Source organism: Sminthopsis crassicaudata, chromosome 2, assembly GCF_048593235.1.
Source record: "Sminthopsis crassicaudata isolate SCR6 chromosome 2, ASM4859323v1, whole genome shotgun sequence".
Lineage (NCBI taxonomy): Eukaryota > Metazoa > Chordata > Mammalia > Dasyuromorphia > Dasyuridae > Sminthopsis > Sminthopsis crassicaudata.
The window spans coordinates 85,652,435-85,679,911 of record NC_133618.1 but is presented as its reverse complement, the minus strand read 5'-3'; the positions used below and the strand labels follow the sequence as shown (position 1 = coordinate 85,679,911).

Sequence of the window (27,477 nt, the reverse complement as noted above, 5' to 3'; positions counted from 1 at the left end):
ATGGGATCACAGGGTAATTAAAATAGAACTGGATAGGACCTTACACAGGTACTAACCACATGGCAGAAGTGGGATTTGAACCTAGCCATGTCTTCTGATTCCAAAACCAGTACTCTTTGTACTGCCATGATTTGTTTCTAGCAAATTCTGAGCAGCCCGATCACATCACTGCTTTCATAACTGTTGGGAGATGGAGCAAGCATAAAATTCCATTTTTTATTGATTTTTAGAGATCATAGCATCTTAGGTTTATAGCAGCAGTTTTCTAAAGTGTGGACCAAGATTCACTGACAATCCTAGATGGTCCTCAAGATGAAAGTGACTTTGATAATAATACTAAGATGTTTTAATTTTAATACAGTAATTATTGATAGGCCTAGAGTTTTTAAAAGACTTTGGCAGCTATGAAAGGAGATGAGTGGATAGTAGCAGAAAGAATAGCGCTAATTGTAACAGTGTCAGTGGAGCAATGTTTGTTGTAGAGAGAGAAGCCTCTGCAAGTGTTTGCTATGTAGATTCCAAGATTAAAGACTGATGAATATTTCTGTCCCTTTAAAGAACAATAAGAAGTTTATTTCCTCCAAACCCTTCTCAGTGCCCATTACTAGAATGTAAGATTTTGTTTTTAAATTTTCCCTCTATTTCTCTAATCTGTTTCTATCTCTTGACTTTTTCATAGGAAACATAATTGATCATAATGTCTTTGTGATTTATGTCTATAATTTAAATGTGTAAGTCACTGGTATAGAGAAAACAAAATGAGGTCAGAGGATCAGGCCACTGTCCAGAATTCCAGAGATCTCCAGCTGGGGAATTAATTATGAGAAAATTTTATAGTCATGATTTTTAAAGAATAATTTTTAAAAACTCTTAAAATAGCAGAAAGAGAAGGAGTGTGGTGTAGTAAGTAGACAGAGGTTTTTTGGATTTGGGGAGACCTAGCTTTGAATATTAGCAACATCAGGAAATAATATGCCTTTTCCCAGAAGGAACAAAGTAGAGGTGGAGATGAAGGGAAGGTCATGTCCCCTAAGCGTGGTCTGGAAAATATCTATGGGTCCCATTTACCTGGTGGGAGAAGAAAGCCAAAAGAACATCTTTCTTCTCAAACCTTGCCTTACAGTGCCACCTGCTGTTTACATGTCTAAAATGTCCAGTAGTCTGTAGATTTGGACTGGGACTCGAGAAAACCTGAGGTTGGATAGATAAAATCTAGGAAGTTGTCAACTGAGTCCAAGATTTTATATATCCAGCTTAGGGTTTTCTCTTAAGTCCAATTTATAACATCAACTGATTATTGGACATTTTAGATTGGCTATTCTAGACATCTCACACTCAGTCAAAATGGACCTCATTCTTTTTCCACACTCTTGTCTTTGGAACTTCCTATTTATGTTAAAGGTACCACTATCCTTCCAATCACTCAGGTTTGAAAACCTGGAGTCATCATTGGCTTTGTATCTCTCCTTACATCATGTACTCATTTTTTTGCAAGCTCTTATAGATTTTATCTCTATAGCACCTCATATTCTTTTCTCCAGTTACAGGGTAAGCACCTTATTTCAGGTCCTCATCACATCTTGATTCTAATGCTTTTCTCTTTGTTGATTATTTTCAATTTATTCTGTATACATCTTGTTAATATATTCTTAGTACCATACCATCTCCTCCATTATACTGTGAATTCAAGAGCAGGGTTCTTGCTCTATGTTCTAGCACAGTGGTTGTTAGCACACAGTAGGTACTTAATATTTACTGGCCAACTTCTTGTCTGAACTATTTTAAGTATTTTAATTTTCCTTCTACTCTCTATTCCAACAAATCCTTCATACATTCACTGAAGTGATTGTCCTAAATCATAATTCTAATCATATCCCCTACCCCCTAAATCCCAGTATTTATTATCTTTAGGATCATATGGATTTTAAGTTCCTTATAACTTGACTCCTACATACATTTCAGACATCTTTATGCATTATTTCTATTCTATAGTCCAACCACATTAACCTTTTTGTTGTTCTTCTAGAAAACATTGCATCCTTCCTCTCAATGCATTTCAACAGGCTGGGATGCATTCCTTCCTCCCCTTTACCTCTTATAGTAGCATTCACACCCCAGATTAATTAGTAAAAGTCCTTTCCTGATCCCTCTTCTGCCAAGCTGTTAATGCTTCCCTCTTTCTAAATAATTACCTTGTCTGAATTTTGTAAATATTTTGTATATTTCTACTTGTATAAATCATCTCCTATAGAGTATAAATTCCTGGATGGTAGGTAATGATCATTTTTGTTACTGTATCCTCAGTGCCTAGATGTATTAAAGTAGGCTTAAATGTAATAAATTTGATAAGTGACAGATATTACTTAGGACAGGCCCTACAGATGGGCAATGAGTAGGACTCAGAGTTGAATTGGAGCAGGAAAGTGGGAAGAGAGGATTTGACAAATTGTGCATTTCAATGATTCCAAATTACTTCCTGAATCTCTGGAATACCATGATCTCAGATGAATCAAAATTATAGGCCTTCATCATATCACTTCTGGACCTTTGTCTACTGGTTATCTCAAGACTCTCTTCTCCTTAGTCCATCTTCTACTCATTTGTCAAAATGATCTACCTAAAGATCAAGTCTGATCATATCATGTTCTTGGCATCCCCCACCTCCAATAAACTCTAGGGACTTTCCTATTGGCTCTTGGATCAAATATAAAATCCTGTTTGGTTTTTAAATCTTTCCCAATCTGTCTCCTTATACTTAACTAGCATTATTCTCTTCTACATGTTCTGTGATACAGTGATATTGGCTTAGTTGCTGTTCCTTGAACAAGACAATCTCCTGACTCCATGCCTTTTCACTGCTGACTCCCATGCTTGAAATGTTCTTCCTTATCCCTTGGCTTTCTGGGCTTCCTTCAAGATTCAGTTCATATCCAACCTTCTTGACGAGTGCCTTCTTTCTTACATTACTCCCATTTATCCTTCATATTCCTTATAAATTTATAGTTGTTTATGGTTGTTTCCCAATTAGAATATAAGCTCCTTGAGAAAGGGTCTCTTTTTACCTAGAGCACAGTTATAAATTTTCAATAAATAGTTAATGATGCTTGCTGATTGTTTTCAGGTAACCTGAAGTTTGATGGGTATAAATAGATAGCAGCATATTAACAGAATGACTTGTGGTCAAAAAAAGGGTCAATGACATTAGGAACGTGTATGACTAGAAAAGTCATGGTTTGGAACTAGTAAATACACAATATTTACCAAATGTTGAAATTATTATGAGGGAGGGGTCTTGGATTAGATGTTTTAAAGACCCATTTAACTTTTATGAGCCTATGATATTCTGAATTTTTTTCAGGAGTAGTCAGGCCTAAGAGTGACTCCTATTTGCCAGGAAAAACAGTATGAACAGTTTTATAGATCTTGCTACATATTACTGAATTGTTCTCCAGAAAAAGTCACAAATATCTTTTAAAAGGTTTAAAATTATCCAGTTCTTTGGCACCACATAGTGGAGAAACAAGGTATTACAGAATGATGGTATATTTAAAGATGCTTCATTTCTTTATGGTGATGTATAAATATATATGTAAATACTTTTTCATTAAAATAATTTGAATGCTGACATCTCATTTTATCTTTTCAATAACTCTTTGAAGTAGGACAAATATTATTTTTTCCCTTTTATAGGTTATGAGGTTGAAATTAATAAAGTATAAATTATCTTCTCAAAACTCCACAACCAGCAAGAGGCAAAGCTGTTCAGCTCTTCTGGGCCCTCCACTCTTTCCACTCCTGTTAGAGTACCTGCATTCTGTGCTCCACCAAAATACTTTATTAGATGACACTATATTGTTTCCTTTTCATGTGTTAGTCTTGCCTTCCAAAACAAATTTTAAGCTTATAAGGGCAGAGACTATGTCATATTTCCCAATTACTACCTCAGGTCTAGCCACATAATATCTACTTACTGTTTTGAATTTAATTATTGAAAGCATACTTATATTTAAGAACAACAACAACAACAACAAAAAACTTGATCCTACATACAGGTCTTTTATCAATGCACAATTCCAGCCTTGGAATCAGGAAGACCTGAGATCAAATCCTACCTGTTACACTTTCCTTCTATGTCATGATGGGCTCAGTCTTTGAATCTCACTTTTCTCATCTGTAAAATGGGAGAAATAAGCAATTAATAAGTCCACAAAAAGTACCTACTTGTGTGCCAACCACTGTGCTAGATACACTCTGGGAACAACAAAATAATTCTTTTGCCCTCAAGGAATTTACATTCTCCTTGGGGAAACAACATGAATAGAGAAAATTATGTACAAATTATAAATGAAGCAATTTTTGAGAGGAAGGCACAGGTTGAATATGAAGCAGTGTTTGTTAAAAACAGAACTGAAGCTCCAGTGGGCACAAAAGAAAGAGGGGGATTGAGTGGATTTGGAAATAAATGGAGGAATGGTGTATGGAGCCTCTGCATTGCCTTAAGCTGAATGATGGATGAGACCAGAAGACAGATTGCAGAGGCTTTAGAAGGGTTAGGAGAGGAAATGAAATCATCACTTGTAGATGAATTTCTCAAGTTTAGCCATGAAAAGAAGTATCAATATAGTGAGCAGGGACAGTGAGATAAAATAAGGATTTTTTTTTTTTTTTTTAAAGAATGGAGGAAATATGGGAGTCTTTATAGACAGCAGTGAAGTAGCCTATTAGAGAGGAAAGATTTGAGATTAATGAGAGGATGATAAAGGGACAGTCTGTTGGAGGAGATGGGATGGACTAGGGTCAAGGTTGTGCAATTGTGGGGTTTGCCTTGGAAAGAAAAGTTACTGCTTCATGTTAAAAACAGATGAAGGAATAGAGATAATGGCATAGACTGGTGGATGTAGTGAGATCAGAAGGAAGAGGGATTTGGCTTTGAATGGCCTCAGTTGTTTCTGTGAAGTAAGGTAAGGTCTTTATAGGGCAAGAGGGTGCCATAGAAAGATTGAATGAGGGTGAAAAGGTTTGGACTAACTTCTGGGGTCAAATGGAAAGTGAACCAATTAGAGAGATATATAGCAGGATTGTAGCGAGGGTCCAGCTAAGATTCTATGTCAAAAAGTTGAAGTGCAATGGATGGTTTAGTGGTGAAGGCAGCACGTGGTAGGAGTAATCCAAAATGGGGGGACGATCAAAGATAAGGATACAAAGCATTCAAGTATACAGGACAAAATAGTCAAACTGGTTCCCTACAGGGTTGAGAAGAGGAAAGGAACAAAGTGTAGTCAGTGTAGGTGTAATGGCCTCATTACCCCTTAGGGTAAGGCACTCAGGGATGGAAGGGAAGATCATGAGGAGGACCGGGTTAGGAGTGTAAGGCAGATGGAATGATAAAAGATTATTATCAGATTACAGAGTTTCAGATGAAAGTGGAGAATTTGTGGGCAAGATCAAAGGTATAAACATCTTTACATGCAGCTGAGGCAGAGTGGAGGAGGTCATGGGAATGGAGTAGACTGAGGAACTTGAACATTAAAAGCATTTGGGGGAGTCTTAAGTAAGTATACTGCTGTTCCCTAATATGAAGGCAGAAGGTGTGGAGGTGAGAAAGACTATGAACAAGGAACTAAGTTTCTGAAGAAGGATGTTCTGGGAGTAGCAGCTACCAGAATCTTGATTGGTTATAAATTTGGGCTGAATGAGCCTCAAAGTTTAGGTTACTGAATTAGGGGGCAGAGAGAAAGTCTGGAAGTGGCAGTGGCCAACAAGGAGTACTCTCTTTTACTAATGAATCATGGGCTATGAATAAAGGTACAACCAATACTAAAAAGACTGAACTGGGATGGAGTGTTGACAGAAGGTAGTGAATGAGATGAGGTGAGATCTTTCAAGACAGTTGTGAAAATCGAGTAAGGCTTCATCTACTTCAGTTTGAGTAGGCCTGAAGGACTTTGAGGATTGAGTCAAAGGCATACTTGAGTCCCCTTCCCGCTATCCTCCCAGGACATCATTTCCTCCCTATTCCAGTCAAATATGGGCAATTATGTACTTATGGGTCAAGTTGAATTTCGTGAGTAGATTTCGAGTTTAGAATGTAAGACTCTCAGCCAATGAGGATGAGGGTCAGTGGTGGGAGGGCGTGTTTTGCATTAGGGATTAAAAGTGCTTCCTCCCTTTGATTGTGTGCTCGAGGGGTGGGATAAGAATGTACAATAAACTTTGTTTTATTCTAGAGATCTCTCTAGCTTTTTTTTTTTTTTTTTTAAATTAAATGGTGACCCCTCACCATTTCTGTACCACACAATAGGTAACCCAGTAATTTTGATATAACTGGGGGCAGCTAGGTGGCGCAGTGGATAGCGCACTAGCCCTGAATTCAGGAGTTCAAATCTGGTCTCAGACACTTAATACTTCCTAGCTGTGTGACCCTGGGCAAGTCACTTAACCCCAGCCTCAGGGAAAAAAAAAAAAAAAAGATTTTGATATAACTGACAACAGCTTGAAAGGCAGTATAATATAACAAATTGAGGGTTAGCCGTAGACTCAGAAGACAGAGGTTCCAGTCTTGATTATAAGACATTTTAGATGTGTGACCTTGGGCAGGTCAGTCTCAGCACAAGGCAACTCTCTAAGACTATAAGGTACAGAAAACTTACCCTTCTGACTATGGAGGGAGTTTCCACACTGGGAATTCCCTACATGAATGTCATTATAGATTCAGATGAAAAATAACAAGTATCTCATTAAGATAGTAAGAATCTTGCAATAAAATAAATAGATTAAAATTTAATTTTGCCCTTAACATGAAATTCAATCAGTATTTGTTAAGTATAGGGTACAAAGACAAAAATGAAATATTCCCTGCCCTTAAGAAACTTCCATTCTAACTTATATGTAAAATTTATAAAAGATAAATACAAGGAGTTACTGCTGCTGTAGGGATCAATAGAAAATTGTTCTAGCTGAATTTTGAAGGAAACAAAGTATTTTATGAGGCAGAGGTGAGGAGGAGCATTCCTGCCAGTACAAAGGCATGGAAAAGGTAGATGGAATATCTAATATAGGAGCAGCCAAAAGATCAAACTATTATAAAACTAGTGTGTAAATCTTGGACACGTGATGCATATAGCTCTAGAACTGAAGAGAAGATAGGGCTGGATCACATGCCTGGCACACCTGTGGGTTGAATTAGGGAAGCACACAGGAAGAAACTGGAAAGTGCTCCCTCACACACGCACACAGGACATTGTAAGGATTGCTGTTCTCGGATCTAGAGCGCGTTCTCTCGAAAACTCTTACTCTTCGAATCTCTTTTTTCAAAATCCAGGTCAAGTGCCACATCCTACTTGAGGCCTTCCCCCTCCCCCACCTGTGAACCCCAAATCCCTCTTGGCCTATTACCTCATATTTGCTTTGTATATATTTTAGATCTATATATCTGGGCGCATCTTGTTTCCCCTAACAGAACATCAATTCCTTGAGGAAAGGACTTTATTTCTCTCGGTTCTCTCAGAACCTACAGGCGGATTGGTTTATGCAATGGAATAAAAGAGGTAGGTAAGGCTCCGATCCTGGAGAGTGAGGCCTGTAGTGTAGGTGTTTAGACTTTACTCAGTGAGATTGTGAAGATCAGAGATTGTGCTTTCATGACTTTTAGCTGAGAGCAGACGACCAAAAAGCCATCAGTCTGGACAGAAGAGTACTGGCCTTCGAAACAAGATGAACTCCAAAATCTAACGCCAGCGCTCAGCTAGAGACCAAACAAAAATAACTTGTGTCATTCTATCTATAAAGAAAAAATACCACAGCGCTTTCTGGCTACGCAGAACCAATTTTCCTTACCAAATCTGTCCACACACACACACACCACACACACACACGCACACGCACGCACGCACGCAAGCGCGCGTTAATATGTTCATTTTTGTTTTGGAGTCTCGGGTCTGGCACGATTGGGCTTGCCGATTAGGCAAAAAAAAATAAATTATTCCAAAAGTCCCTTAACTGGGTAATGCGGGTCAGTTGAAGGCCCACGAAGAAGGGGATAAGGGGAATTCTCCCAAATTCAGAAGACCAGGGCAGCCCAGATGCTAATCACATCCCTACCCCCTTTAAATTCGGTGCCTCAAATAAACTACGCAAAAGGACCCGCCTCCTAGTGACGTTTGGAGATCGTTCCAAACTCCTGATTGGCTATTCTCGCCGTCAGTCTTGACTGACGGCGAATCCGCCTCCCTCCTCCCGGACTCGGTCGGCCTGACGCGTCCACGCGAGCAAAGGATCTGCTTGAGACCCCTCCACAGTAGGCGGCAAGCGCGTGGGCCCCCTTTGAGGCAGCCGCGCCTCTTCAGACGGATCCCCAGCACTACGAGGTACGCAGGCATTGGACGCTATCTTCACCTGGCGCCGTCCTGTCCCACCGAGGAGCTCCTCCGCCGATTAACTAGGGATTGCAGCGTGGAGCGTGCTTGCCAAATGCTGCATCTTAGCATCGCGAGAACGGGGCGGGCACGTGACTTCCGGGCTATCTCCTAGGAGACTCTTCCTTGTTTATTACCTCCCCAGCCACGTGTTTTCGAACTTTTCCTGGAGGAAGGATGCTGAGGACGCTTGTGGGACTCCTGGGGTGGGAACGGCGCGGTTCTCATTTACTTTAACCCCCTTGGGAGGTCCTCAGTACACATTCATGTTAGAGATCCAGGAAAACTTGAATAGACATAGGAGCCTTCTTTTGAAAAAATTGTGCTGTTGTTTAGCCCTCTCCTCAGTCACCCAATTTGTGGTTTTCTTGGCAAAGATATTTGAGTAGTTTTCCATTTCCTGTTGATGGGCATATTACCTAGTTCTTTGCCATGATAAAAAGGGTTTCCATTAATATTTTGATAGATTGGTCCTCCCTCTCTCCCTCCCTCCCCCTCCCTTCCTCCCTTCTTCCTTCCTCCCTCCTTTCTCTTCCTTCCTTCCTTCCTTCCTTCCTTCCTTCCTTCCTTCCTTCCTTCCTTCCTTCCTTCCTTCCTTCCTTCCTTCCTTCCTTCTTCCTTCCTTCCTTCCTTCCTTCCTTCCTTCCTTCCTTCCTTCCTTCCTTCCTTCCTCCCTCCCTCCCTCCCTCTCTCTCTTTCTCTTCCTTCCTTCCTTCCTTCCTTCCTCCCTCCCTCCCTCCCTCCCTCCCTCTCTCTCTCTCTCTCTCTCTCTCTCTCTCTCTCTCTCTCTCTCTCTCTCTCTCTCTCTCTCTCTCTCTCTCTCTTTCTTTCTTTCTTTCTTTCTTTCTTTCTTTCTTTCTTTCTTTCTTTCTTTCTCTTCCTTCCTTCCTTTCTTCCTCCCTCCCCCTCCCTCCTTTCCTTCTTTCTTCCTTCCCTCCCTTCTTTCCTTCCTTCTCTTTCTTTCTTTCTTTTTTCGCTTTCTTTTTTCCTTCTCTTTCCTTCTTTCTTCCCTCCCTCCCTCCTTTCCTTCTTCCCTCCCTCCCTTCTTTCCTTCTCTTTCTTTCTTTCTTTCTTTCTTTCTTTCTTTCTTTCTTTCTTTCTTTCTTTCTTTCTTTCTTTCTTTCTTTCTTTCTTTCTTTCTTTCTTTCTTTCTTTCTTTCTTTCTTTCTTTCTTTCTTTCTTTCTTTCCTTCCTTTCTCTCTCTCTCTCCCTCCCTCCCTTCCTCCCTTCCTTCATCCCTCCCTCCCTTCATCCCTCCCTTCCTTTTTTCTCTTTCTCTCCTTTTTTTCCTGCCTCCTAGAGAATATATTCAGCAGTGAAATCTCTGGGTCAAACATTTTATTCATTTTCTTTGCAAATTCCAATTGCTTTCTAGAATGTTTGACCAATTCTCAGTTTGACTAGCATTAGTATACACATCTTTTCATAGTCTCTCCAACTTTGATTTTCACTTTGCCAATTTGTTGGGTATTATATATGACCTTAGAATTTGGGGGCATTCTTTCATAGGATTGATTCTTAGTAGTTTGCAATTATTTTGAGAATTGTTTGTTCATATTGTTTGACCAATCATCTGTTGGGGAGTGACATATGATCTTATATGGTTATGTTAGTTTTAATCTTGGGTTTTAGGATTTTATCAGAGATATTTGATATATAGTTATTAGTGTCCTTTCTTATCCCAGTTTTGTTCATTTTGTTTGTGCTAAAAGCTTTTGTATTTCAATTGTTTGAAGTTATCATTTTTATCTTTTATAATTGTCCATATCATTTGGTTGCAAAAATCACTCCAAACCATAGATGTGAAAAATACATGATCTGGTTCTCTTCTAATTTTTTTTTAATATGATCTTTAATAGTTAGGCCATATATGCAACTTAGAGGGCAGCTAGGTGATGCATTGAATAGACTCAGAATCAGAGACTCCTTTTCCTGAGTTCAAATCTGTTTTTTTTTTTTTTTTAAATAAAAGCTTTTTATTTTCAAAATATATACTTGGATAATTTTCAACATTCACCTTTCAAAATTTTATGTTTTAATTTTCTCCCTCTTTTCTCCCCACCACCTCCCCTAGAAAGGAAGTGATCCATTATAAAACATGCAACTCTTCTATACATATTTCCACAATTATCATGCTGCACAAGAAAAATCAGATCAAAAATGAAAATAAAGTGCAAGCAAAAAACAAAAAGTGAAAATACTATGTGGTGATCTACATTCATTTCCCATAATCCTCTCTCTGGGTGCAAATGGCTTTCTTCATCACAATGATGTGGGTTGTGGTCCCTTTAAGAAAACTAATCCTTTCAGATAGAGAGTCCCGGTCCTCTTAGCTGATGCATTATCAATTCAAGAAACTAGGACCTTTGATTCACAAATCCTGATCAAAAGCACCCTTTTGAATTCCAGGAGGAGATCCAGGCTCTCACTACTCCCACCCTGATCTGAGCTAACTTGGGACACCACCCACAGTCCCCTTCAGCTAAATCTCTCATTATAAAAGAGCCAAGCTGGAGCTCTCTCTTTGCAGAGGTTCCTAACATGGCAGCCTTACGCCTGGGCATGCCAAGGGTCTCTGCCCACTGCAATCCTGTTTCCGGTGCCCTCTTTTCTTTACTTAACACCTTTTACTAACTAGACTTTAACCTTAACTTCCAAACCCCAAAACAAACCTCTTTTATCAATCTAGGTTTTCGGGTCTGTAAGTTCCTTTACTTATTTACTTATTTAACTTTATATCCTTGCACCGAATCCAAAGGAGTTGCAGGGGAGCTCTGTTTGACTCCCTGTACCCCGAACCTGTCACTAGACCTCAATTAAACCCTAATTTCATTTAGGTGCCCCAATTCTAAACCTCATCAACAAAACCATTGGAACTGTCCTGAATCATCTCATTGTTGAAAAGAGCCACATCCATCAGAATTGATCATCGTATAATCTTGCAGTTGCCATGTAAAATGTTCATATCTCTTTTTAGACACTTCCTAGCTGTGTGACACTGGGCAAGTCACTTAATCCTGTTTGCCTCAGTTTTCTCCTCTGTAAAATGAGCTGAAAAAGGAAATGGCAAATCACTCCAGTGTCTTTGCCAAGAATACCCCAAATGGGTTTACAATAACATACAACTTAGATTAAAAAAAAAAAAAAAAAAAAGCACACAAGTGTTCTACTCAAGAGTGTGCTGGCTTAGTTTTGCCTTAAAAGATATTGAAACAGTTCTTAAGACTTAATTGGGTCAAGAGATTCAGAGCTCTCTGCCAAGGGGATTGAATACAAAAGAAGGTAGGTCTTGACGGGAGACTTTCTGCTTTTTTTAGGCTGTAGACTAGAATGGGCAAAGTTTACTGACTGTTCATTCACTTCCAGGCTCAATTAACTGTCATATGACAACAGAGAGAGAGAGAGCTAGGTTGCTCAATTCCTTAAGTTTTCTCTGCAAAGGGGAATGACCTTCACACTAGAGGTTGAAAAAGTGACTAACAAGCAGCTGATAGTCCACATAACAAACATAACTAAGGAGATAGAAGGCACCTAATTGCCCCTTATGACTTTGAATCACTTGGTTCTGAAGCACCATACCCTTGGGTACTGAAAGAACTGGCCCACGTGATTGCCTAGTGACTTTCAGGGATATTGAAAGATCTTAGAAAAAGGAGATAGGACTCATGGTACTGGAGAAGAGCAAATGTTGGTCCTCGTTTCCTAAAAAGGGAACGACAGAAAAGTCTGCAAACTATAGGCCATTGAATGGGAGAAAAATTGTGATCATTAAAGAGAAAGCTGGTGAATATCTAGAAAGGGGAATGATGATTAAAAAGAACTAGTGATGGTTTCATCATATGGGTCATCTTAGACCAAACTCTTTTCCCTTTTTATCAGGGTTAATACATTAATAGGGAGGGGAATGTTGTGAATATAGTTTATTTAGATTTTAGAAAAGCTTTTGATAAAGTTATTAATGGATGGTGGATTATTGAATGGCTGAATTCAAAATGTGGTTATTAACAGCTGGATGATGATGTGTCAGGAGGCCTTCAGTGGAGGGATCTCCAGGGCTTGGTTTTATACTGTGTAACACTTTTATCTTCCCTTTGAATAAAGATGCGGAAGGAATACTCATCTAATTGTGGATGATTCAATACTGGGGGGGATAGCTTCCATCCCGAGTAGCTATTTGGATCCAAAAGGATTTTGATAGGTTACAGAGTGGGGATGCAACGAATCATATGGAATTCAATAGAAGTACATGTAGGGTCTTATACTTGAGCTAAAAAAAATCACAGTTACAAATGAAATATGAAAGGCAATATGCTAGATAACAAAGATCTGGGGCTTTTAGTGGTTTGCAAGTTTGGAATGACCCACCATTATTCTGGATAGCTGAAAAGGTGACTGTAATGTTGAGTTGCATTGAGAGGTATGGCTTCCACGAATAGGGAAGCAGTCGTCCTGCTGTATTCTGATCACCCCAAACCTCACGTGTACAGATTGGGGTACTGTAGATGAGGAAGGACATTGGAGAGAGTATCCAGCGGTCCTCTTCATCTCAGGTCTGGTTGAAGGAACGGGGGATGTGGAGCCTGAACAAGAGAAAGTTCAGATAGGATATAATAATTGTGTTGGAGTATTATTTGAAAGGTTCTCCCATGGAGGAGGAATCATGCTTTTTTTCAGTTCTACTCTAGGATCAGTGGATAGAAGTTTCAGAGGTAAATTTTGGCTTGTTAGAAAAACTTCCTAACAGAAAGAGTTAACGGAAAGTAGAATAAACTTCCTTAAGTCATGGTGGGTTCCTATCCTTAAGGGCCTTCACATAGGTAGGTGCTGGATGACTACTTGCTGGTCTTCTAATGGAGGCTCTTTTATAAGACAGAGATTAGGCAAGATGGTCGCTTTCCATTCTGGGGTTCTCTGAGTATCTAACTGCAGCTGAGCATGATTTCTAATTGGCCTCCAGAATCTCACTATCCTTGTTGGGTCCCATTGCATCTGCAGACATGCTCACAGGGGGTTTTCAGATTCTCAGCTACAGAATTTCCATTCCTCAGGAACCTGTGTTTGATGCCATTTGTGCCAGTGGTATCTCCTGGTCAGGGAAGACCCCAAAGAGGGCAGACCCTCTCAGAGCCTCCAAGAAAGTGTCCCTTGGCCCTCGGAATTTTTTTTTTTTTTTTCTGTCAGAACCATCAACAATCCAGATACCACACTGAGGACTAATTTTGGAATACCAAACCGACTCTGGAGTTTGAATGCCAATTCTATTCCCATTTGTGTGACCTTAGACATTTATTTCTCCTGTGGTTCCTTCTTCAGTTAACAAATGAAAGGAGTGAAGGTCCTGTTCAGCTCTGATTCCTCTCATTTGGCCAATCTTCTCCAGACCAACTCCCGATTTTACTTTTGGATGATCACTTCTTCAGCTTCAGAGATATATTCAAAATTCCATCTCTTTCATGGGGGTAGTCAAATGAGATAACATATGTTTAATACTTTGCAAAGCTCTTAAAAACCCTTTATTAAGTCATCAATAAGATGATTCCTATAAAGCCAATAAACTATGTAATTTGAACTAGAGGAGAACTTGATTCTAAATTTAACAAGGTATTAAATTGTATAATTTAAAATTAAGTGAAATCATGCCATATGTTGCCATATGTTGAAACAGACAGAAATGGCTTTGGTGGAAATGCTAAATTGGATTAAGCCAACATTTAACAGTCATCAATAAACTGTTTCTCTTCTTTCTTACAGTATATATTATTTTAATTTGTCCAAAATGGTTTTAAAGAAGAAAAAAGATATTCAGGTTGCTGCATTGATTGTTGGTCACCAGGAACTTGAAACGTTGAAATGTGAGAGTTTTCTTTCTTTTTTTTTTTTTAATTGTGTTTAATGCTTGTTTAATGTACTTCTGTTCTAGTTTGGAAGCATTTTTTAAAATATGCCTAGGGAGTCTATAGGAGTTTTTTCAAACTTGGGTGTTAGGAGTTCACAAAAGGAAAAAAGATGACACATGGTATAATGGAAAGACCATTGGATTTGCAAAAAGAGGATCTGGGTCTGAGTCCATTTACTCTGAGTAAATACTTTATGTATAAAATGTGGATAATGATAATTGTGCCACTGACTTTATAGAGTAGTTGAAAGAAAAGTGTTTACTAATCTCTTAAGTGCTACATAAATATGAATTGTTGTTCTGTTGAATTTTATTCCTGTCTTTTCCCTCTATATGTCATGTCTTTTTTTTTTTTTTTTTTAATATGCAGGTCAAATTGTTGCCCTAAAGTATTGTATACAGATTAATAAGGCCTATGTTTAATTCATAAATATTTAGCAATTTGAAAAGTAGATTTGAAACATAATTTACCTATTGTTGAAGTCATAGGATGAGTTTTTGTGTGTGTATTATTTAGCATTTGCAGATGCTGAAGGGGAGAATCTTGCTTCCTTGTTGTTACATTGTGTACAGCTGACTGATGGACTAGTCCAAATCCAATGTATCAAACAGGTAAGGCTTAATTGGTATCCAGGATTGCATCTTTTAGTTATAACTATCCTATGAGTTTTTAAAAAAGGGAATTAGCATTTTTGTTCAGAATCTCCTAATGCCATTATGTAAGGAACCAAAGCTCCTTAAGCCCATCCATACTGTAGTCACTATGAAACTTTTCTGGTTCATTAATTTCCTAAATGATGAATGATGGATACCATATTTAGGATTCACCTGAAGATGGACCTATAAATGAGAGAAGATGGCTAGACCAATTCTCAGGCCTTTGGAGAATATGAAATATGATTTTTTTTAAATGGAGGAAAAACCAGTTTGTATTAACATTCCATCTTGTTTTTTAAAAGTTACATTTTATGTTATCTAAAATACTAAGATTAGTGTCATAAGATTATGCCTGAAACAAGCTTTTACCATTTAAACTTAAATGATGAGAAATTATTAATAACCAATATCTTAGAGAGATTCAGGCTCTCTTCTTCCAAATTCCTAATTTTAAAAAGTTCAGTTTCTTGAAGGATTACTGATAATGAGATTGAATTAACTCTCTTTGATCTTGGTCACATCCCACTTAGCCTTACCAGGAATTTAATCTAAGGTAGAAAGCCCATTGTGTTCTATCCAAGCTTGGATAGAGATAGATCCTTTTTCTAGATAGTCCAAAGTTGCAGCTGGTCTGAATAAAGAGATATTTTTGGACATGAGATCACTCTTAGTCTTTCATAGAATACCTGCCTACTCTTTATAGAGGATGTAAACTGTGAGCCCACCAACATGATTTGTTGAATGCCTTTTAGTCTGATGGCCAAATGACTTAACTTTTTATGTGTTGGCCTTATTAATAAAATTATCCAGAAATGTTGTCTCTTGGATTTTTAAAATTGTTACAATAATATATTTTGAGATTTCTCTTTTGAGCGAAATGTTGGTATCTCATTGGTGTAGCTAAACCTTATTTTTTTAAGGGAAAAATTTAATGTTTTCTTAGGTCCTATCTTTCCAGCTCTAAATCCTATGATCCTAGATCCTATAATTTAGCACTATACAGATATTTCATTCAGCACTCTAAATGAAAGGGAAACTATTTAAACTATAATTTCCATGATTTTGGAATGGTTGGAGGTTCTCATAATGATAAAGTAGATAATTTCCTACCCAGGTAATATTTTCAGATTTTCCCCCTGGTCTTGATGCTTTTTCTCTCTCTCAGATTGTGCCTTTGCTCCAGAAGATTGATGGACTTCAGGCATGTGACCCCATGTTTCGGAGTTGTTTGGATGTTTTAGGACGTATTTATTTTTCTGTGGGCCCAAAGAACCCTCTGAAAAAAGTATTGGCAAGGTAGGAAAAAAGAAACTAATAGTGATGACCTACAGTATGAACAGTATTCTGAGATTTAAAGATAATTTATTGGCTCTAAAAAATTGCCAGCCAGATGGAACTACCCTCTCACCTCTGGATGGCCAGAGCCAAATAGAGTGGGCTAGAGACAGGAGAGTGGGCAATCCAATAGGAGTTTAGTTTCAGAGTGAGGAACCCATGTGTCGGAGCCAGCCCCCATTGGCATTGGGGGGGGCATCGCAGTACCAGTGGCTGAATTCTGGCTGCAGCCCTGCAGGGAGGGTAACAGAAGCCTTGGGACAAAGTTTGATCCACATCAAGGCTTTGTGACCAGAAATAATTGGGGGATTTTGCTGAGGCTGAGATCATCCAGAGGATGAGTGCAAAGGGATGTTATTATTCCAAGCCCAGGAAACAGCTTCTTAGCTGGGCTTTAGCTCAGAAAAAAGTCTCCTAATATCTTGGCAAAATGGAACCAGATGACTAATCTCTGTACATTTCGAGGGCTGGACTTAGGCCGTTTTTGTCTTTTGAGCTCTATTCTAACTGTAGGGGCTGCGTGTTCCCAACTTTTCTCTCCTATTATTGTAACTGATTGGTATCTGGGTAGTTGTAGTTTCCCCTTCCAGAGGAGGAGGAGAAAAGTTCCCACTTTTGACTTTCACACTGTTTGCTTTGGGGACTTTTCAAACCCTCAGCCAGCGTTTGTAAGGCCGTTGCCCTGAGTGGTGAGCGCTTCTTGCTCTGATCTCTGTGGGGTCCTGGCCGGAAGCCTCCCGTGGGCAGTAGAAATGCCCATGGCAACGGTGATTCTCTGCCAAGTGACGTCTCGGCATCTGAGCACATTTTGACCCCATGGGAACTCTCTTGGAATAAGGCACGTTCCCAAATCAGCGAGAGGTCTGAGGTCTCTTTTTGATTATGGCACCTGTGTCTTAGCTGCCCTCAATTGTCATGACCAAGGAATGGTGGGAGTCTCTGGACCTTGGCATATATCTCTATTGGAGTGCATTTTCTGATCAAGAAAGAACAATTAGCAAAGCTCCCTGTTTCTTATATCCCCCCAAGTGTGACTTGATTTTAGTTGTCTGGACTAAAGCATACTTAGGCTATTGGACTGGGACTCAAAATGGACACGGTCGCGATATGAGTCTCAATTAAATGATTCTATGAAGACTGGTCCTTGGGGAAAATGATGAAGTGAGTGAAGTTTCTATTGTAGCTTCCTGTTAGCTTCTGAGTCCTTTCCCTTCTTCCTTCAGTGTCTCCTTTTGGGGCTCAATGCTACATGGTTCCCTATCAACAGAACATTTTTGTACTTCCTAGAAACTATTTGTTTTGTATATTTTTATTATTATTTATATCTTATTTATTACTTATATACAAGGAAAAGTAAATCGAAAAAATGGCAGGCACTTTAAAAGTATAATTTTAGATATCAAAAATACTTGGATAGGGACAATGTTTTGGAGGTGAGAAGTACCCTTTACTCTGATTCTCAAATCATAACCTAGGGTTTTACTATATGGATAAATCCATTTAGATTATCTCTATAGAATTTTCCATTTCTGTATAACTTCCCTCCAATCTATAAGCATTTATTAGGCACCTAATGTGTAATATACTAGTGTATTACTATATTACTAGCATGTAATAGTAATATATTGCTATATTACTAATTTACTTATATAGTAAATACATAGAATAGTAATATATTATTATATTACTAATTTACTAGTGTGTAAAAATTACTATGCTAGACAACACAAAGGCAAAAGAGAAACAATTTTTGCCTGGAGGGTTTTTCTACAGACAAACACATATACAAATAGATGCTACATTTAAAATATATGTAAAATGAACCTGAGGAGAATGATAGCATTAGTAAGTTGGGTCAGATTAGCAAGACCTTGTGCAGACATTTGTGCTTGAGTTGAGTCTTGAAGTAAGCCAGGGATTCTAGAAGTATAAATAAGGAGAAAGAAGGCATGGAGATGGCAATAGTGTGTTTTATATATGAAGAACACGTAGACTAATATGATTGGCCTATAGAGCTTCTGAAAGAGATTGACATAATAAGTGACAAAGCTGGGAAAATAGGAAAGGGCCAGGTTTTGAAGAGCTTTAAATACCAAATCCAAAAGTTTATCTTTCATCTTTAAAGAAATGAGAAATCCAGTGGAGTTCATTGAGTAGAAGGGTAATGTGATCAACCCAGTTATGTAGAATCCAGTTAAATGGACTCATCTAATCTTTGGTTCTGAGATTTTCCTCTTCTTCTTTTTTCCTTAGTTCACTAAATGGCCTCCCTGAACCATTTTTTGCTGCTGCTGTATGTAGCTTCACTTCTTGTCTTCAAGAAGAGCTGAAAACTACTAACCTGTATTCTTATAGGAAAGTAGTTGACAATCTTGCCTCCTGTATGGAGAACTTTAACTTGGGTAAGAGGACATTCATTATTTTCATATTCTGTTGCTGTTTTTGCTATAATTCTCAATTTGTATCTTAAAACTCAGTGGAAATTTAAAATATGCTAATATTGGTTGTTGGGGCTTATTTTTCCTACAGGTAGGACAAGTGTTATGAACCTGTTTAAAGATGGTAAGAACCAGTTACTGAATTTGTGTGTTTAAAAAATTAAGCAAATAAATAAAATATAAAAAATATGAAAATAAATTGATCATTGCTGGTGAAGAAGAAGATGGGGAATAGTACCCTGACGGTCCCCCTTGTTGCTCCTTCCTAAAAAATTGCACTTTGAGATAAAAACCAAGGTGTGCAAAAGTAGGTAATGTGTAATATAACATTTTTCATATACTAAAATAGATACTGTAGTTAGTAGTTTTTAGTTTGTGGTTTCTTTTTCTGTTTTTAATCTTATCATGGGGAAGAAATGCTGTTCTTTAATTATATGTTTTTTTGTTTTAGTTCTTCACTTTCTACAGAAGGTTCTAGTTGAAATGCCAGAAGAAAATAGGTAAAATACATTCTCTCTGTGTGTGTATGTGTTAATATGTATGTGTGTGTGTGTGTATATATGTGTGTGTGTGTGTGTGTGTGTGTGTATATATATATATATATATATATATGTATATATATATATATATATATTTCTGTGTGTGTGTGAGAGAGAGAGAAAGAAAATAAGAGAGATAAACATAAATACACATAGAGACAGAAAGAGAAGCAGATTTCCCCTCTATGGCAGAAGTTTCTATATTTTTTTCAACATTGAATAGGATAATTACCTAGCCTACATCTTTCCACAACAATTCATTCTATCAGCATTTATTAATGCCTTACTGTGTAACAGACAGAGTATAGATATTTGGGATATAAAACAATAAGTCCCATCCCACTAGTATTATGCCTGGTGGTGGTCAGTAGTCCATTAGGAGTGACAGATATGTGATTAAGGCTATTTCATGAGTATGTCAACTAAAAAGGTGAAGCACTTTTTGCCAAAAACAAAAACAGGTGACAGTCAAGGCTCTGGCATTTTGGTGCATATTGGGCATCCTATCTCTCATCTAATAATAATAATAATAATAATAATAATAATAATAATAATAATAATAATAACATCTATACAGTGCTTACTGTATCCCAGGCCTTTTGTTAAAGGCTGCATCCTTTCTCTTTGGGAAGATGTAATAGTAATCATAAGTATAATAAAAACATGTATATAGTACTTACTATATCCCAGGCCCTGTGCTAAATGTTGCATCCTGTCTCTCTGAGAAGATATACTCCTCCCTCTCCTCAAAACACTTAGACAGTCTTCCTATATCCCAGGCTTTGTGCTAAGTGCATTACAATTATCATCTCATTTGATCTGAATATGATTATTTCTAGAGGGAATGGTAATAAATGTACCACTTTGTGGTTTGTTTACTAGTACTTTTTATTTGTAATTAAATAAAAATATTAAATTTGCATTAGATTTTACTTTTTAATAATGAAGAAGCAGCAAAAAGCACCTCTTTATGAGAAAAAAATTGTAAATAATCTGGAAAAAATTCTGGAAGATTTGTAATTGTCAGAGCCTCATTTAGTGTGGCAGAAGTTATGACATCTGTTGTGGTGGCAAGTTCTCTTTGGCCTATATGAGGTGATTAAAACATTCAAAAGCAGACTTTTCATGGAGGACCAAATCATTCTTAAGCTATAGCAATCAGGGCAATTGACCTGTTGTCTTTTTTTGCAGAGAAAGTAGTTGGAGTTGCCGAGGAGATAGAGAGCTAAAAGGGAATGAAGAAGTAGGGAGTTATTCACTTTGGTACTAAAAAGTAAAGATTTCACAGGCTATATGTATGTGTGTATAGAATATAGGGCTGGCTGGCTACAGCAATTCTATTTACTTCTCCTTTTCCTCGTCATCCATTCTGGATGCTGTTCTTTAGTGACATAACTTTCCTTTCGAGTCTGGGGCTTCCCTTAATATCAGTCAGTTGATAAATATTTATTAAGTGACTGCCATGTGATAGGCACTATGCTAAGTACAGGGGATACAACTACATATAAAGACACTTCTTGTCCTCAAGGATCTTATAATCTAATTAATATTTAATTTTAACTAGATTTTACTTGAATCAAAGTAAATAGGGTGCTGCTGCTCACACAGCAGGATTTGTCCTTGGACCCACGTCTCCATCCATCATACTGTTGGTTGGCGTTTTGTTAGGGGTTTGTGAAAGAAATAATGAGTCTGTGACCCATAGAATAAGAAAATTAAGCAAATCAATGCTAATGATAATAGGAAATTTTTTTTATTTAGAGGAAATTATCTTTCTGTAGCTTTTTGGCAAAAAGGTATGAATTTTTTCATCTTTTGAATGAGTGCTTTTCATATAAGGAGAGTAGAAGAAGGATAGGGAAACTTATTCAAATTCACTTTCATGATGTCCTCTTTCTCCATCTTTAGAAAGTTTACTGGAAACCATATTGCTCAAACAGAATTGATGCATGACTTGCTGATCACCATCAGAGTCTCCGTGATGCTAGTGCAGAAAGGACAAGAAATCAGTCAGGGAGAACTTTGGAAGATCCCTGGCTCTCCAGTTTGGCAAAGCATGTGTGATCTACTAAGCATTTTCTCCAAGATCCTAAGGAATGGTAAGTGAAGCAGTGTTCAGAGGATAAGTATCATTATGTGCTAATTGGAATTGCCTCTGACACTGTTGAAATATAAAACTTCTTAGGTGAAAAGAGGTTGCAAGTGGAAAATTTAGACAACTCATTGAGTCTATGAATGCCAGAGAAATTGCTGCTGTTTTTGTAGAGGCAGGTTATCAATCAGAAAATTTTTTTCTACCAATGAAATCACAAATGCTATTTTTTTTTTTTTTAATTTCTATAAGGGCTGACACTTGTCTAAGGCTGCAAAGCTTGCTAAATACTTTACTTACATTAATTTGTAGTGTGAGGGTACAATTGATGGTTTATGTAGGAATTGTTGAAGAAGACTTTTATATTTTTTAATAAGTACATTGTTTTTCTGCCAAATAGATGACCTCTTACAGAATATTCAGAGTACATCTGGATTAGCCGTTATTCTTCTCATTAAGACTCTATGTGATACTAATGAAATGATACCTGGTTTGGTAAGTTGATCTTTCTGTAAGTTATACTAAGTAAATATTGTTAAATGTAATATATTTTGATGTTTTTGGTATGTATGTTATTTATTTAAAGTTTTTCTTATTATACCAAATCTCTTTTGGTGTTAGGTTAATTTACAATCTTTAGAATGTGTTGAAATTAAGATTTCTTCTGTATCATGTTAATTTATCCATGCCTGTGTAGTAAATATCAAAAACTAACCCAGTAGATTACCCCAATTTTTTTTTAAACTATTAAAGGTCATCTACATGTTATTGCATTTTTTAAATAAGTCTTTTTTTTTTTGCCTCCAATTATTTATGAGACACATATATTGATAGTGTTTGGTTTTATATTCAATTGCATAACATAGCCTGTACAAAGAAGAGCATATAAAAACCCACTGTGATTGCTGTTTATTATTTAAAAAAAACAAAAACAAGTATTTGTTCTGACAGAGTAAAATGTTGCCTTAAAGACTTTCCTCTAATTAGGAATCTTTTATATATAAAACAATCATGCAATATTCTTTGAAATAAAAAAAAAAACTTTATTTAAAAATCTTCTGATTATTAATCTCAAATGAAGCAAAAAACAGGAGCATGTATGATCTGCAAAGTATTTATCATTAACATGGAAGATATGCAGAACAAAATCCAGATGAATAAAGGGATATATACTTATAGATCATATAGATGCAGATGCCCCTGTTTGCAGAGGATGTGCTAATTTTCTCAACTTCTGGAACATTGAATAGCTTTTAACATGAGACCTGTAATCACCCCACCCCACCCCAAAAGAGTTTGGCTTATTTAATTAGTGTTTACAGTATTTTCTACATAATATTTTTTAATACAAGTGGCATGGGATGGGAAATAGAATGCGAGGCTTGGAACTAGAAATGTTTGAATTCAAATACTATTCTAATACTTAGCAGCATGTTCCTGGGCAATTTGCTTAACACCTGTGAGTATCAGTCACATAAGACTTATCTATTAAAATCATGGATGGGCTGTGACTGAATTGTTGAATGGAGCTCCCACACTGAGAATACCCACATTAGGAATACTCTACTGATATTTCTTGTTGTTGTTGCGATGTGGTGGGGATTCTGTTTTTGTTTTTTGTTTTTATTTTGGTTAGAAAGCACTCATTTAAAATTGTGTAAATTCACGTTATAAAAAATTTAAATTGCATTTAATAGATTTTTGATATGTAATCAATTTCAATATATAATCTGCTACTAAATAGAACTTTTGGTCATTATTGGATTCCACATGTATTGTAATTTATCAGTTGTTAATATAATTTTGAATTTTAGCATTTTTTCAGTCTACAAAGACATAACTTTAGTCTATGACATATTTGAGGGCAATAAAAAACATAGCCATTAATTTTTAAAATGCCATTAGATAAAATTTAATCAAATTATTTTTAACTTCTCGTAGGTTGTGTTATTTTCAGACAGAATGAAGTGGAGAGCTAAGTAGTCATCCTTCTAATCTGTTACTACAGGTCTAAATCAACCAGTCCATCCTGTCAGTAAACATTTTGTCAAGTGTCTACCACTTTTTCTCTTAGTGAGGCTGGGCTTTTGCCTGCATTATGGGTATAGCCTTCTTAATTCTTCATTTGACTTTGCCTGGGTGCCCGCTATTATTACAAGGATCATTTTTCTCATAAGTTTTCTCACTTGTTCTCACAAGTTGAATAAAATTTCATAATTCAGCTGTTTTAAATTGTTTCCACACAGCATTTGTTATATACCTGCCTGCAGATGGCACTATGCTGTCATGTATTTGAAAACCAATGTGGCCCCTGCCCTCTAGCAGCTTAACATTTTAAAAAAGAAAAACCCTTAATATTTTTCATTACTGCAACTATTACTAATTCTGTCATTTTCTAGGGAAAATTTCCAGGGCAAATATAACTTGGACTTCTTGTTTCGGTGACTTTTTGGGGAAAGCTCTTTTGGTGATTTGTGTGTTAATATAATTTAATTTTTTTCCAGGTGAACCACTTGATACTTCATTCAGTGGAAAGTCCCAAGGTGCCTGAGTGGTTCATGAGCAGCTGTGGAAGCCTGTGTACGGAGGACATCCCCGGGCCAGCCCTCCTCTTCCTTTGTCAAGGCGCATTGGCAATGTTAAGCTGGAAGAATGGGAGCATGGGCCAGAGCGGAGAGAGACTCCTCTTGGACATTGCCCGTGTTTTGTTCACCCTGAGTTTGCAGTGAGTTTAGTTTTTGCTCTGTCCCATCTTTGATTGTAAAAATGGCTTTGGTCATGATTGGAAGCCATTTGAAAACAAAAGCTGAATAAAATATCTTTAGGTGTCTGTGTAAAATTTTATACCATGGTATAAAACGAGACAAATGGAAACAATTGGTGTATGTTTTGGGGGCCTGAACTTCTCAAGGGGAACTGCTCTTTCACTGATGGGAATGTTCCCACTAATGATACAGGTAGCGATCCATCTGTGGCTCTCATACCACTCTGTTCCAGGGCTTCCTATAAGTTACTACAGAGGTCTCTCCAAACTTCTAAGATCCTTTCTCCTCTTCTCCTAATGAGCAGCATCATGTTGCTCTTGTCTGTCCTCCTTTTTCAATCATGTATTTCTTTGATGACATCTTTTGCTCCATTTCTTCTTGAGAATTCCTAATTTGTTATGTGGGGCAACTTATTCATACTTATCATATGCACATCCTTTTCTCCATGTTTCCCTAGTGATAAATCATTTTTCATTTTTCAGAGACTATAGATTTATATGACTGGAGTCATTTTTAGAAATACTTAAAAGATGGATCCTGGTTTTGGGGAGAAGTTTGAGGTAATTAAGGGAGATTTGCAGTTTTCTTAAGGCAATCTAGTCCATTTTTACCGTCTTGTTTAGTTGGATTCAACTTATCTATTTCAGTATCTGGTCTATTGTCAAGCCTGGATTCCCCTTATGCCATTGAGAGTCTAGGATCACCTCAGTACCACAGGGGTCTTTGACTAAAATTTCTAAAATAATTTAAACATTTAGGCCTCAATTGTTACATTTTGAACTGTAAAATTACAATTAGAATTTCATATCGTCTTTGTTTTTAATGAGGAAATCTTGGCAACACAATTTATAGAGCTATTTCATTTCCAAGCTTTGTTACCTTTTAGTTGGAAAGCGGTGGCATACTTAAAATAACAAGCTAAAGATTCAGTCTGTCATCAGCCATCATAAAGATAAAATATGACAATGTCATGTTCCAGTACTTATTTTTAACTTTACCTTCCAGTTCTGTTTTAGAGGTTTCATTTTGGGACTATGTGATTATCCTCTAGAAGAAATTGCAGCTTTTTTGTATCAGAGAGAACATTTAAAATAATTACAAATTAATTTAAAAAGTAGGGCAGTTAGTTGGTGCATTGATAGAGCACTGGGCTTGGAATCAGAAAGATTCATCTTCTTGAGTTCAGATCTCTTCTCAGACACTTACTAGTTGTGTGACCCTAGGCAAATCACTTAATCCTGTTTACCTCAGTTCCTCATTTGTAAAATGAGATGCAGAAGGGAATTGCCAACTACTTCAGTATCTTTGCCAAGAACACCCCAAAGAGTTCATGAAGTCAGACATGACTAAAATGACTACACTAACACTAAATTTTAAAAGTAGACTCTTTTGAATGTAATGAAATCTTTTTGGAACTATTTATATTGTTTTTCCTATGTACTATTAATAATAATTTTATATTGTGGTCTCATTGCTTTTTTTTGTAGCTTATAATTCTAAATCATCATAAAAGTCATAATAAAAATTTCGGGTTTTTTTTTTTTAAGTGAACTTTTAATCTTTAATATAACTTATTTTCTTTCAGGCTCAAGGAATCAAGCTTGGAAATATTTTTGTCCAGAATTTTGGTGATTTGGACCAATTCAGCCTTAGATATCCTTGAATCAAGTTCTTTGAGTCTAAAGAACAGTCTGAATGGGAATTCATACACAGTTGGGAGACTTCTGGAGTACGTCTATACTCATTGGGAACATCCCTTGGATGCTGTGAGACACCAAACAAAAACCATATTCAAAAATCTTCTCCAGATACACCAGTGCACTGTGGAAGGGTCTGACTGTGTCTCTGATCCTTTTTTCTTGGGACTTATAGAGAGCCTGTTGAGGGTGGAATGGCACGTTAAGGGAAAATATACCTGCCTCAGCTGCCTGGTGGACTGTGTAGGAATTGAAAATATTTTAGCAGTGAATAAAACAATCCCTTCTCAGATCCTGGAGGTGATGGGTGATCAGTCACTGGCCCCTTATGCCAGTGACCTCCTAGAAACCATGTTTAAAAATCACAAGAATCATTTGAAATCCCAGGCTCTTTGTAGTCCTTGGATTGACCAGTGGCATGAGACGTGGGTTTCTCCTCTGCTCCTCATACTGCGTGAAGGGAACCTGGAACAAACCTCTTATATAATTGATTATTATTTGCCAAAGCTATTGAAATGCAGTCCTGAGAGCCTTGGTTACATGGTGAAGATTCTTCAGACTTCTACTAATATTAATATAGGTAAGAAAATCTGATTGTAGTTTGTTGCTCTCTGAAAGACCAATTATGAATGAGGGGGGAAGATGAAAGGAAGCATTTATTAAGTCTATTGTGTGCCAGGAGCTATGCTAAGGACTTTACAAATAGTATTTTAGTTGATTTTCACAATGACCCTGGGAAGGAGGTGCTATTTTATCCTCATTTTACAGATAAGGAAACTGAGACAGAGAGTGATTAAGTGATTTGCCTAGGGTCTCACAGCTAGCAAGGAATTGAGGTTATATATCCAGATGAAATCTTCTTAAAGGTAACTACAAATAAATAGTGGTCATATCTTATTTACCTGCATCATCAGGGAAAAAGTAGTTCACATAAGTCACATTTTCAGATAGTGGTCTAGTTTCTTCTCTTTCTAAAATGCATAAGCGAATCCCTACTTTCTTAAACAGAGTATACTAAACATTTTAATCAGTTAATCATAGCTCTTGCCTTCCTTTTAAGAACACTCATAATTTGCACTTAATTCATTGTGTTTGTATGTAATTGTTTGCATGTTATTTCTTCCTTTAGAATATAAGTTCCTTTAAGACTGGGACCATGCTTTTGCCTTTTTCTAAATTTCTGACAATTAGTACAATACCTCATACATAGTAGGAGTTTAACAAATGCTTACTAACTCACTTACTTTCCTTTTTTTCTGTTTTTGTTTTAATAGTATTTTATTTTTCCAAATACCTGCAGTGATAGTTTTCAACCTTCACCTTTGCCAAACCTTGTGTTCCAAGTTTCACTTATTTTTCTTCAAGACTAAAAACCATCAGTACAAATTGGAATAGCCAGGTGGCCCAGTGGATAGAGTGCCAGGTTTAGAGTCAGAAGATTCATCTTCCTGATCTGGCCTCAGATACTGACTAGTTGTGTGATGCTAGGCAAATTACTTAATTCTCTTTGCCTCAGTTTCCTCATCTGTAAAATAAGCTGAAGAAGAAATGATTCTAGGAAAATCTCTGATGATTGTAGGTAAAAAATGCATTGCCAATATTTATTTGTAGCTGCCTTTGAGTAGTTTTCATGTGGGTATAGGA

General features: G+C 37.1%; 2 protein-coding genes across 2 annotated transcripts in view; one reads left to right on the top strand and one right to left on the bottom strand.

Moving 5' to 3' along the window:
* Window positions 1–8,448, bottom strand: part of PLEKHH2 (pleckstrin homology, MyTH4 and FERM domain containing H2) — a 141,726-nt gene extending 133,278 nt beyond the window's left edge. The window contains exons 1-2 of the mRNA XM_074286700.1: window positions 8,395–8,448; window positions 4,113–4,171 (exon numbers count right to left, since the gene is read on the bottom strand). The gene's annotated coding sequence lies outside the window, so the exon portion shown is untranslated. The remainder of the gene's footprint in view (window positions 1–4,112; window positions 4,172–8,394) is intronic.
* Window positions 8,216–27,477, top strand: part of THADA (THADA armadillo repeat containing) — a 418,709-nt gene continuing 399,447 nt past the window's right edge. Inside the window, exons 1-11 of the mRNA XM_074286698.1 lie at window positions 8,216–8,366; window positions 14,166–14,266; window positions 14,828–14,922; window positions 16,133–16,263; window positions 18,556–18,704; window positions 18,832–18,864; window positions 19,192–19,240; window positions 21,188–21,378; window positions 21,772–21,866; window positions 23,876–24,096; window positions 25,722–26,413. Of these exons, the coding sequence (XP_074142799.1) occupies window positions 14,191–14,266; window positions 14,828–14,922; window positions 16,133–16,263; window positions 18,556–18,704; window positions 18,832–18,864; window positions 19,192–19,240; window positions 21,188–21,378; window positions 21,772–21,866; window positions 23,876–24,096; window positions 25,722–26,413 (1,732 nt within the window). The 5' untranslated portion in view covers window positions 8,216–8,366; window positions 14,166–14,190. The remainder of the gene's footprint in view (window positions 8,367–14,165; window positions 14,267–14,827; window positions 14,923–16,132; window positions 16,264–18,555; window positions 18,705–18,831; window positions 18,865–19,191; window positions 19,241–21,187; window positions 21,379–21,771; window positions 21,867–23,875; window positions 24,097–25,721; window positions 26,414–27,477) is intronic.